At 32.7% G+C, this 13382-nt stretch overlaps 2 protein-coding genes across 2 annotated transcripts; both read left to right on the forward strand.

Annotated features, from left to right (window-relative positions):
• The first annotated feature begins 212 nt into the window (after nt 1–212).
• Nucleotides 213–7197, forward strand: LOC104809000 (seco-amyrin synthase-like). The gene is made up of 18 exons (XM_010534872.2): nt 213–538; nt 1587–1772; nt 1844–1933; nt 2020–2217; nt 2320–2404; nt 2479–2645; nt 2744–2935; nt 3063–3176; nt 3346–3465; nt 3570–3692; nt 3793–3891; nt 3984–4040; nt 4148–4194; nt 4286–4429; nt 4515–4692; nt 6611–6691; nt 6773–6856; nt 6930–7197. The coding sequence occupies exons 1-18, from the start codon at nt 335–337 to the stop codon at nt 7038–7040; spliced, it is 2280 nt and encodes a 759-aa protein (XP_010533174.1). The 5' UTR covers nt 213–334; the 3' UTR covers nt 7041–7197.
• Nucleotides 7198–10636: 3439 nt separating this feature from the next.
• On the forward strand, nt 10637–11002 carry LOC104809119. The gene has a single exon (XM_010535015.1). It carries the CDS (start codon nt 10637–10639, stop codon nt 11000–11002), a length of 366 nt encoding a protein of 121 aa, XP_010533317.1.
• Nucleotides 11003–13382: the final 2380 nt, after the last annotated feature.

Below are 13382 nucleotides of genomic sequence, written 5' to 3' on the forward strand. Positions count from 1 at the left end.
CTTCTATCTCAAACTTTCTGTATACATACACACACGTAACCTTAACTTGAAATCCCGAGTTTCGCCGACCCACGTTGGTTATATAATTCAATTCTACTATTTCATTTATCAAACGGATTTGCATGTCGTTGATTTGGAGCGTCATTAACGCCCACCCACATTACATATATGCATACGTGTATATATATGTATATATGAGTGTGTCTGAAGTTTTCAGAAGTAATATTTGGCAGTTGAAAGAAAGTTTGGTGAGAACGTTTGTTTATAAAATGATTTGTATGTTTATTTAAACCCTACACGGAAATTCATTTCAACAAAAAATCCGAGGAAGAGAATGTGGAGGCTAAGGATCGGAAAAGGAAGAGACGAGGGGCCGTATTTGTTCAGCACAAATGGATACGTCGGCAGGCAGGTTTGGGAGTTCGATCGAGACGCAGGCACTGCCGAGGAGTTAGAAGAGGCCGACCGAGCTCGACGGAACTTCCACGACAACAGGACACGTGTCAAAGCCTCCGCCGATCTTCTCTGGCGCATGCAGGTTCATGTATTTTCATGCCTATGCCATGCATTTTTTTTTGCGTAATAATCATCTCCTGGTTTTTTTTTTCGTTCATAACGTGAACGTAAGTAACCACATGATTTTTTTTTGGGATCAAAGGTGAATCATATAAATAAATAAATATTTTACAAACTCTCATAATCGAGCATTCAAACAACGTTTAAACAGCCTACATAATATTAACCAAAAGATAAGGATTCCATATCTTCGGATTCTTCAAAAACCCGCCTGATGTTGCATGATTACTAAGTCGTTTATATGTATGTAATCTTTTCGAATATCCGGTCGTAAGAGGTGTAGATCGAGAATACCCAACTTGATTTTTGTAATCAAATGTATATTATTATTTATCTCGCCAGAAACCAAAAACTAAACTTTTTTTTTGCCAAATTTGCAATGCAAAATTGCGCAATAGAAAAAATCGCATACAAATATCTAAAATTTTACAAATATATAAATATCTAAACTATAAAATTTTTATATAAATATCTTAACTTTTCAAAAATGCGGGAGTCGTGAAAACAAATCCAAAATAACAAGCAAAAAAAATTCCCTTCCCGTGCCACAGAAATACCTAGATTTTTTATTCTGCATTTTATTTTTCAATAACCACGCTGCCAAAGAAATAAGTGGCAAGCGAAGACTCTAGTAACGATCGACTACTGCATTGGTAGAGAAATAAATGATCAGTGTAAAATCTCTGTGACGCTGGGAAAAAATATCCAAGTGTTAAGCAAACGATCAAATTATCGTGTGTCAGCTGAAGAGAATAATATAGAATGACCAATTCTGAGAGCCCACGAAGAGAGAGAAACGGTAGCAATTACAAAATTTAGGGTTTAGAAAAAAATAAAGACTAATGTATTGACGAGATTTACATAAGATTTGATGAATTTTCCATTCATCATGTGAATGTATATGTAATAGGCAGAGTTTGCTTATAAATATAATATATATATATATATATATATATATATATTTATTTACATTTTGTATCGACTCTTACTACAACGTAATATTCGGACAGTTTCTGAGGGAGAGAAACTTCGAGCAAAAGATCCCTCGAGTGGAAATTGAGGATGCGGAGGAAATCACATATGAAGTGGCAAGGACCGCGCTTAGAAGAGGAGTTCACTATTACGCCGCCTTACAGGCCGATGATGGGCACTGGCCTGCTGAAAACTCCGGCTCTTTATTTTTCGAGGCTCCTTTCGTGAGTAAATAATACTTAATAGATTTTCATGAAATGATGAAATCTTAAGTATTGATGGATGATGATTTCAGGTTATATGTCTTTACGTAACTAGGCATCTGGATATGATCTTCACTCCTGAACATTGCAAAGAGACCCTACGTTATTTGTACAATCATCAGGTACTGTATCTGCAATGATATTTGCATTTTCAAAGTGATTATAAACTTTGTGGTTAGTAACATGTGTATATATGGTCTGACGTTAGAACGAAGATGGTGGTTGGGGGTTGCATATAGAAGGCCATAGCGTTATGTTCTGTACGGTTATCAACTATATATGCCTACGAATCCTTGGAGTCGGATCTAATGGTGGTCAAACAAAAGCATGTACAAGGGCCCGAAAGTGGATTCTCGACCACGGCGGTGCCACATGTACGCCACTGCTCGGAAAGGCTTGGCTTTCGGTATATATATGGGCCGAAAAAGATTTGTGAAGTAATCTCACATGTTATAAAACTAATGTTGAAACTAACTTTGGTTTCGATTTATCGTCCACTCTCCCATAGGTTCTTGGAGTGTATGATTGGTCTGGTTGCATACCCATACCACCCGAGTTTTGGATGCTTCCTTCTTCTTCTCCTGTGAATGGAGGTCCGACAACTTAATGTGACATCTGTTCTTATGTTTCTCATTTGCCTAATCTTATTGTCTGAAAACATGTACAGGTACAATTTGGATTTACTGTCGTGATGTTTTCATGGGATTGTCGTATTTGTATGGTAAAAAGTTCGTTGCTTCCCCAACGCCTCTAATTTTAGAGCTTCGAAAAGAACTCTACACTCAACCTTACCATACGATTGATTGGAAGAGAGCGCGACACCAATGTGCAAAGGTATGGATATCCAATACAGTATAATGGACTTCTAATGACAAACATACACACACGCAACATCTATGTTTATACATCGAGAATCGTCTGTTTGTATGCAGGAAGATCTCTACTACACTCAGACCCTTGCACATAATTTGTTTTGGGATATTGTTCATACGTTCTCTGAACCTTTTCTAAACCGCTGGCCTTTCAACAAGTTGATAAGACAAAAGGCTCTTAAAACGACAATGGAACTCATCCACTATTACGACGAAGCAAGTCGATACATTACAGGTGGATGCGTCGAAAAGGTAATATGCTTGAAATGTACGCTCTTTTCCTTCATCTACACACTCCCTTCCTCACATATGCCAACCTTAAAATACCTTTCTTGTTTCTATAATACAGTTTTCTTATCGTGGTTTTTCGCTTTGATAGCCGTTTTTTATGCTTGCTTGTTGGGTTGAAGACCCTGAAAGCGATTACTTCAAGAAGCATCTCGCTCGAGTCAAGGATTTCATATGGGTGGGGGAGGATGGTATGAAAATCCAGGTTTGTCTAACAAATTGAAACAACTGTTGGTCATTGCATAAGTTCTCTAACTTCTCTTCTTGCTTCTCTGTCTTCCATTTCTGTCATCTTCTGATGCCTGTTTTCATTTTGTTTGAAATGACTGCTTGATTCTTGAGTGACAACAACACTACATGTTCTTTGTGTGCAGTCTTTCGGCAGCCAATTGTGGGATACAACGTTTTCACTTCAAGCCCTGCTAGCAACCGAGTTTGGAAATGAAATAAGATCAACACTCATCAAGGGATATGACTACTTGAAGAAATCTCAGGTTTGTGTACCAAAGAGAAAGATATCACAGTAGATTGAGTTCAATGTGTTGTACCCACCATTGTTTTGGTAAGTCAGTTCTCTTTTCCCTTTGCTTTTCTACAGGTAGCAAAGGATCCGCCCGATAATCACAAAAAAATGTTTAGACACATCTCAAAAGGATCATGGACATTCACAGACCAAGATCAAGGATGGGGAGTTTTAGACTGCACTGCTGAAAGTTTAGAGGTCGACATTTTTTTCTCTCTTAAGAATTATTTTAAGGGAAAGCTTTATGTTATCACTATATTAACTTATATATATATATGTGTGTGTGTGTGTGTATCAGTGTTGCCTAGTCTTTTCAACCATGTCACCGGAGTTTATTGGAGAGAAAATTGAACCAGAGAGGTTACAAGATGCAGTTAACTTCCTTCTCTCTCTACAGGTAACACTTGTCTTGTGGTTTTAAGAGTTCAAATGGCTTGACTTCATAAGTATGATAGTAACAATTTGCCCATATATTGTGAAACTAAATAGAGCAAAAACGGAGGTGTATCTGCATGGGAGCCCGCGGTTGGGAAGCATTGGATGGAGGTATTAGCTTATTATATCGCCTTAACGTTTTCATTAAAATTAATCGACAATGGCGAAAAAAACCTCGCTAGCTAACAATGAATCACGTGTTCCGAAATTTTGTCTAGTGGTTTAGTCCCGTGGAGTTCATGGAAGATATGGTTGTGGAACATGAGTAAGTCGCCATGGTTACTAACATATGGACACGAATTTATGTTGAGATATGTCGTATATACACTATGATTTAGTAAAAATTGGAACGGTAGGTATGTGGAGTGCACAGCTTCAGCGGTAGTGGCACTGGTGTCCTTTAGAAATGTTTTTCCAGATCACCGGAAGAAAGAGATCGAAAGTTTCATCACGAAAGCCGTAGATTATATCGAGAAAAAGCAAACGGGGGATGGTTCTTGGTATGACCTTCGACATTATTCAGCTAAACGAAATCAGTTTTAAGGAAAAAAAATTAATTGGAACTTCCATGGAACACATATGCAGGTATGGTAACTGGGGCGTGTGCTTCTTCTATGGTACGTTCTTTGCGCTACGAGGTCTTGTGGCTGCCGGGAAGGATTATGCAAACTGTGCAGCCGTTCGTGGAGCGGTCGAGTTTCTTCTTCGGACCCAAAACATCGATGGTGGGTGGGGTGAAAGCTACTTGTCTTGCCCTAATAAGGTAATGCCTCAAAATGTATTTGTCTTGCATGATTTCATCCTTTTTTCCTTGAAAAAACACATAACTTTTATATTATCAAAGTACAATCGTTTTAAAAATACGAACTTTAAAAAGCTTCATATAAAATCAGGAACTTTATAATTTTTATATAAAACCATGGAAAAATGGACATCAGTATCCAAATATGCCACATCATTAGAAATCTATAGTTTTTTTCTTCCTTTACAAACTATATTTTTTTTATAATTTTTTGACAAAAATACCTTTACTTTATTGTATAATTTCAACATTACCATTAAAAATTATTTCAAAAAATTTGCAGCATAAAAAACAATTTTTTTTGGAAAAATGTGTTATCTGGAAAACCTATTTTTTTATTCGGCACAATTATTTTCATCCGGAAGAATCTGTTTTCATTTGGAAGTACTGTTTTTGTATACGAAAAAATAATTTTTTATCAAGAAGAACTCTTTCTCATCCGAAAGAATTATTTTTTCATCCGGAAAAGACTTTTTTTTTTATCCGAAAGAACTGTTTTTTATCCGAAAATTTTTATCCAAGAGAATAATTTTTTTTCCGAGAGAATTGTTTTCATCTCGGAAAGAATGTTTTTTATCCGAAAGAATTTTTTTCTCTGAAAAAGTATATTTTCATCGGGAGAACTTTTTTTATACGGGAAAGATTATCCTTCTCGGACAAAAAACAGTTTGTTTGGACAAAAAAACAATCTTCCCCGGATAAAAGATAATTCTTCCGGATGAGAAACAGTTCTTCCGGATAAAAAAAATATTTTTCGTATAAAAAACAGTTCTTTTGGATGAAAACAGATTCTTCCGGACGACAAACAATTATTCAAGATAGAAAAAAAAAAATTTCCTGACGAAAATAGATTTTTTCAGATAAAAAACAATTTGGCCGGACAAAAAAAATTCTTCCCTGGATGAAAAAACATTTCTTCCGGACGAGGAACAGTTCTCCCAGATAAAAAAATTATTTTTTCGTATAAAAAAATAGTTCTTTGGACGTAAACAGATTCTCACGGACGACAAATAATTATCCTAGATGAAAAAACAGTTTTTTCGGACGAAAATAGATTTTTTCGGACAAAAAACAGTTTGGTCAGCAAAAAACAGTCTTTCCCGGATGAAAACCAATTCTTACGGTGAGAAACAGTTCTCCCGGATAAAAAAAATTATTTTTTTTATAAAAAACAGTTCTTTTGGAAGAAAACAGATTTTTTCGAACGACAAATAATTATACTGGATAAAAAAACTGTTTTTCCGGACAAAAATAGATTTTTTCGGACAAAAAACATTTTGGCCGGACAAAAAACAATCTTTTTTGGATAAAAACAATTCTTCCGGATGAGATACTGTTCTCCCGAATAAAAAAATTGTTCTTTGTATAAAAAAATAATTTTTTTGTATGAAAACAAATTCTTTCGGATAAAAAATAATTGTTCCGAATAAAAGAAATATTTTTCCAAATAACATAATTTTCTAAAAAAATATGCGCTTTTCATAATGACAATATTGAAATTATACAATAAAGTAATGACATTTTTGTCAAAAATTTATAAAAAGATATAATTTGTAAAGGAACTAAAAAAAGTATAGATTTATAATGATGTGACATATTTGTCATAATTTTCCAATTGCCCTAAAATTAGTAACTTCATAAATCTTGTCATGTTCTCGCAAAACTCGTAAGTTCATCATTTTATATGGAAGTTACAAAATTCATAAAGCTGTTGAGTATGTGAGAATATAACAAGATTAAAAAAGATTCATGGTTTTATATAGAATGTACAAAATTTGTGATTTTATATGAAACATTTTAAAAAAACTTGATTTTTTAGAAGATTCTATGTTATTAAAGAATCAAATGCTTATAGAAACTACTCATTCATCTTCCGTAGAAATACACTCCTCTACAAGGAAACAAGTCCGATGTTGTGCATACCGCTGAAGCCATGATGGGTTTGATACTGGCCGGACAGGTTAGTGAAGATGCTGAATATATGCAGACATTTGTTTCAATGGTAAAACCTGTGTCTAATTATACATGTTTTGAACCATAGATGGAGAGAGGGCCTGCCCCTGTTCACCGTGCTGCGAAAATGGTGATCAATTCGCAATTGGAAAATGGCGATTTTCCTCAAGAGGTGATATTGTTTTCTTCGTAGCTCCTTTTTCCGACTCAGGAAGCGAATTATATAGAACGAACGGTTGATGCAGGGGATCATGGGAGTTTTCAAGATGAATGTGATGCTACATTATCCGAACTTCAGGAACTCTTTTACGTTGTGGGCACTCGCGGAATACACCAAGCGTCTCAAGTTCAAATGATCCCGTTGTTTAGCCGAGCAAATCTTGGCATAGAAAATGAACATAAGAAATGCGAATTTTCATGCTATTTATATATCTAATCAATGGTATGAAAACAAAACGATATGGTCTTACCCAAAATTGGTTGACTCAACTAGTAAAAAGATAGCAAAAATTTCTTTCCAACCTAGATTCGAGTTTGCACTTGCGGAAGCACATTCATATGGGCTTTTCTAATACTGTGAGAGATGTAGTTGGATCAAAGATTAAGTGAACTTTCAGATAATCAAAAAAAGAAAATCGATATCGTTTTACATTAGAAAATATCAAATTTATGTCATTAAATGATTATATACAATTGAAATAAGCTTTCTTGATTATTTTCATCAATCTTACTCCGAGCGATGTTGTCCATTGATGTTATAAGGACTTTGAATATAATTATCTGAAGGGTATTTGAAGTTCTGCACATATGAATAGAACCGAATATGATCTGTCTTTTAAGGTTGAGGAACCTCCTTAGGATGCCCGTATACTATACGTTATATATGCATAACTTCCAATTAAATAAATAAATTCATATTTGTTAAAAAAAGTGCAATTTTATAATAAATTTTTCAAGAAATGAGAGAGCTATTAACATTTCGATTGATATCAAAAAGTACAGTTGGGGAGGGGAGTATAATTTCAATCACATTTTTTGTTCGCGACCCCAGAATTAGTCCTTAATTCGATCAAAGATATCCGGTTACAAAAACATATATATATACTTTTAACGACGTTTACATTGTTATTGTGTCATCAAAATCAAAATATTGTATCAACCCGAGTTTAATAATAACATTATATTTTTTTTCTTTTTAAATAACAAAGAACGAAACCAATATATATACATACATATATAATATGCATAATCGCTTATGCACGCGACGTTTAAGTCCATCGCTATGACACCTAGGCATGAATTGATGGCAACATTAACTTGGCGTTTACAGTTTTTAGTCAACAGCACATTCAAACAAATTTATAAATTTCAAAAATTATCAAAGGGAGTTACTATTTTGAAGAATTGATGAATATTCATTTGGGTTTATACTAACCGTTCTATAATGTGTGATAACTCTTTTTCATTAAATATCTTCTCAATTTCAATCTTTATAAATATCTTGCGTTCTTCACATACTCCCATCATCCAAACATATTTTTGCCTTCTAAGTAAGATTTTCTCTTTTTCCCCAGAATTTTCGAAATGGAAAACAAATCAAGAGTAGTTTTCGCAGTGTTTCTAGTTATGGTTTTATCCATGAGCCATTTTGTAAAGCCAGACTTAGCTGAGGTGCAACAACCACAACAATTTCCGGGACTTTTCCCATCCGATTTCCCGATTGATCTATCAAAATGCTGGTCGACCTTCATTAACATTCCTGGATGTCTACTCCAAATCTCGACGTCGATTTTCTCGGGACAGTTTGGGAATATCGGTATCCCGTGTTGCAAAGAGTTTTTGGCTGTAAGCGAGAGCTGTCTGCCCCAGATGTTCCCTCTAACGCCCTTCATTGCTCCTCTTCTCAAAGATAGTTGCTCTCGGGCAGTCACTCCTCCGGCAAAACAGTGAAGTAGTTACGTGATGCTACCATGTTATGTAGCCTTAGAACTAGGTGTCCTTTTATTACAAAACTTTATTATGTCTTTTGGTGGTCTTAAGTTTTTATTCACTATAATCAATAAAATACGAGTTGAATTACATTCGGATTAGTTACAATACCATGTTTGTGTTTAGTACCGTACTACGAATAGTATCATTACCATGAACAAGAATGAAGAGGACGATGAACAGTAATGGAGGTTTTTGTCTTGGTTTGAAGTCGCATACAGACTTCTTGCCTTGGTTCCTCGAGCATCAAACGTGGTTCCTTTTAAATTAAATTAAGCTCAAGGATTTCTCCTAGTGCCAAGCTCATGTATGTCATATTGTTTATAAACAACGATGATGGAGGATTTACAGATTGCGTATCTGATCTCTGCTACCGAAAACAATGGCAGGTTAGTATATCAACCCAAAGGAAAAAAAAAACTATAATCAACACTTGTATCAAAAATACCCATAATTTTAAAGAAAATTTTACTTTATACATATATATATAAATATTGCTTTTTAAATTTATATTTAAAACCTAAAATCTAGAAACTAAAATATTACTTTTCCATTCAAGGTTTTTAAAAACTACAAAAACCAAAAGCCAAAATCTAAAAACTACAAATTAAAAACTAAAACAAAAAACTAAAAATAAAAAATATCACCATTCATAGCTAGGGGTGTAAAACGGGTTGGTTGATCCAGTCTAACTCATCTCATTCTGATCTATGAATATTTTAACCCAACCCAACCTGATCCATTTTTTATTCCGGCGAAAATTGACCAGTCCACCCCATATCGTCTTAACTTGCAATCTAAACGAATCGGTTCATGAGTCAAATATTTAATTTTAAAAAATTAAATTTAAATATTAAAAATATTAAAAATATTTAAAAATATGATAACTGTTATAAATATAATAAAATTTTAAAATTTTAAACAAAATAAATTAAATATCTAATGAAAAACCATTTGTATATAAAAATATTTAAAAATATATAAAAAAATAAGAAAAATTAAAAAAATATTTTTTTGGATTCACGGACCAATCCAATTTTTTTTCTGGACTAACACATTTTGAGTCTTACTTGGAAAAATATGGGTGGCTCGCGAACTAGTCCACGAACCGGACTCGTTTTACACCCTTATTCATAGCCTAGGTTTTACCAAACTCCCAATAAAATGCATAAGTTCTTAATTTTTTTCCAAAAAAGTACAATGTAATAATAAACTTTTCAAAAAATGATTAGCATTTTACATTTCAATTCATTTGAACAATACTTTAAACGACGTTTACGGATTCTTATTCTGTCAACTCTAAGTCAACGAGACTTTAATAATAACATAATATTTCTTTTCAAATATTAAAGAACAAAACCAATATATATATATAATATATATATATATATATATATATATATGCTTTGCTACTGTAATGCACTGTTTTTGGTTCGGATTATCAATATTGTTGAATTTTTTCATTCTCATGTATCCATGTTAAACTTGTGTTTGTCTTTATATTTGTAGGAAAACGTCCTAATGTTCTTTTCCTATAATTAGGAAATTTGAACTCTTTGTGTAAACTTTGATTTTGAAATATAAATTTTAACAACATATATATATATATACATGCACAATCGCTTATGCACTCGACGTTTAAGTCCATGTCACTATGACACCTAAGCATATAATTGATGGCACTTGACGTTTACAGCTTTTAGTCAACAGCACATTCAAACAAATTTACAAATTTAAAAACAGCAAAGGGAGTTACTATTTTGAAGAATTGAATATTCATTTAGGGTTTATACTAAGCGTTCTATAATGTATGTATGTGATAACTCTTTTTCATTAAATATCTTCTCAATTTCTACCCCTATAAGTATCTTGCGCTCTTCACATACTCACATCATCCAAACATTTTTTTTTTGCATTCCGAAAATATAAAGTGAGATTTTCTCTTTTTCCCCAAAATTTCGAAATGGAAAACAAATCAAGAGTGCTTTTCGCGATGTTCCTAGTTACGGCTTTATCCATCAGTGACTTTGTAAAGCCAGGTTTAGCTGAGGTGCAACAACCACAACAGTTTTCGGGACTTTTCCCATCCGATTTTCCGATTGATCTATCAAAATGTTGGTCGACCCTCATTAACATTCCAGGATGTCTGCTTCAAATATCGACGTCGATATTTTCGGGACAGTTTGGGAGTATCGGCATCCCGTGTTGCAAAGAGTTTTTGGCTGTAAGCGAGAGTTGTTTGCCCCAGATGTTCCCTCTAACGCCCTTCATTGCTCCTCTTCTCAAAGATAGTTGCTCTCGGACAGTCACTCCTCCGACAAAACAGTGAAGTAGTTACATGTTATGTAACGAACTAGATGTCCTTTTATTATAAGTTGGTCTTGAGTTATTATTCACAATAATCAATAAAATCGAGTTGAATTTCATACATAATATTGACAATGCCATGTTTCTGTTCAGTATCGTATTATAAATAGTATCATTACCATGAACAAAAATCTCCAATGAAGAAAAACAACCCGGACCTATAATTTTATTCGAATTGGTCGGAATGAAAGGAAACGTGTGTATATATGTATAAAGGCTGAAATTTGAATCACTAAAATGTATCAATCTTAAACAATTAATATATAGATGTATAAATATCAAGATGTTTTTATTATTTTAAGATTATAACCCAAGAGCTGACGTGGCAGGATGGGAATATTCAGAGGAATTGAACTTGGAAAGTAACCCTTTATACCTTATGCCTAGGATATCGATTCTCTCTTCTTCTTTTTTATTAATGTCAATTTTCGTGTATAACTGCTGAAAAAAAAACGAAAAATACAAATAATTAAGTGAATTAACGCCACGACAATGGAATATTGAAAGATGTAGTAATGGTCAGTCCATCAAGAATATATTCAAGTGATGAGATCCCTTTGTCACAAAAAAACAAATAATTATTATTATTTTTTGTTGATTAGGATTCTTCCTTATCGAATCCCCCTCGGTTTCAACACGCAAGCATCCTTCTCATTTACTTGCCCGTTTTTTCAAAAAAAGAACTATTACAATGTATCTGTAATATATTTTCGGAGATTCCAATGAAATTCGAGGATTTTTTTTTCTCTATATTTTTCAATAATTCATCTAGAACATATTTTTATTTATACAAAATCAAGTTGGACCGGTCTAACCCAATCATATATTCTTATAGTATCTTTTGTAGCCCTTAGTTCCAAAAACAAAAAATCCGTTATAATTTAATATAAAAACACTATAGAACAATGGGCAAATTCGCGACAAATATGAATTCGTTGCAAACCCGATTAAAAAAAAAAAAAAGTTCGAACAAAACGACAACGAGGATCGTTGGTTGCAAATGCCGTGGAGAAAACCGTTGAACGTTGTTGCAATTATCAACGGTTTTATAACGATAAAACCATTGAAACTTGGTCTCATACTACAAGAGGTCTCCAAACATTGTATTAAGACAATATATATATATACACACGAGTCCCATTTGTGGTGGCTAAGCCGTCAATATGTGTTGGAACTCATAGAATAGCAAAGATTCGGATGTCATTTCATGCGTGTAATCACTTTTCGAAAATTGCTATTTCATTAACTCCATATCGGTATAGAGTGTGACTGATGGTAACACAATCGTCCGCAATAATAGCGATTACAACTTCTGGTGATTACGGGTGATTGAGGGTGTGACTGATGGTAACGCAATCGCCCACAATCACAACAAAACATCAATATTCTAATCGCAGCTAAAAGATTGCGTTACGATAGCGTTTTGTAACGTTTTGATTAAATAACCAAAATACCCCTGATATTAATTAATATATATATACATACATACCATACTATATATATAAAGAATTTACGTACGTGTATATATATATATGAAATATATAAATATATACATATATAATACACATATATATACATACACATACGTATATACATATATACACATATATACATACATATACATATACACATACATACATATGTAAACATATACATACATATATATACACGCATACATACATATATATACACGCATACATACATATATATACACACATATACATACATATACACACACATATACACATATATACATACACACATACATATATATACACAAATAACCATATATAGATACACACATCTATATACACGTACACATACATACATATACATATACACATAGATACATATACACACACGTGCATATATAAACATATATATACATATATACACACACATATACACACATGCATACATACATACACACATATATATACATACATACACACACATACATATACGTAGATACATATATACATATATATATACATACATATATTTATATACATAATATATATATACATACATAAATTTAAAAAATATATTAATAATTTTATTTGGTATATATTATGTTTGATATTGTTTGGTTTTACCAATAAATATTTTTAAAATATTTTTAATGTTGAATTTATTTTTGAAAATAAATTAAATTGATAATAAAATTATATTTTAAAATTTATAATTAATTATTTATAAATTTAATAATTATTTGATATTAAATAATAGTAAAAAACTAATTAAAAATATTTTAAAAATAGTTATTATTGTATATAATAAAATGATGTTTTTTTTTTGTAATTTAAACCAAATCGCAGTCTCATTCGCTGTCAACTAGTCAT

The sequence above is a fragment of the Tarenaya hassleriana genome, unplaced genomic scaffold (genome assembly GCF_000463585.1).
Source record: "Tarenaya hassleriana unplaced genomic scaffold, ASM46358v1 Cleome15, whole genome shotgun sequence".
Lineage (NCBI taxonomy): Eukaryota > Viridiplantae > Streptophyta > Magnoliopsida > Brassicales > Cleomaceae > Tarenaya > Tarenaya hassleriana.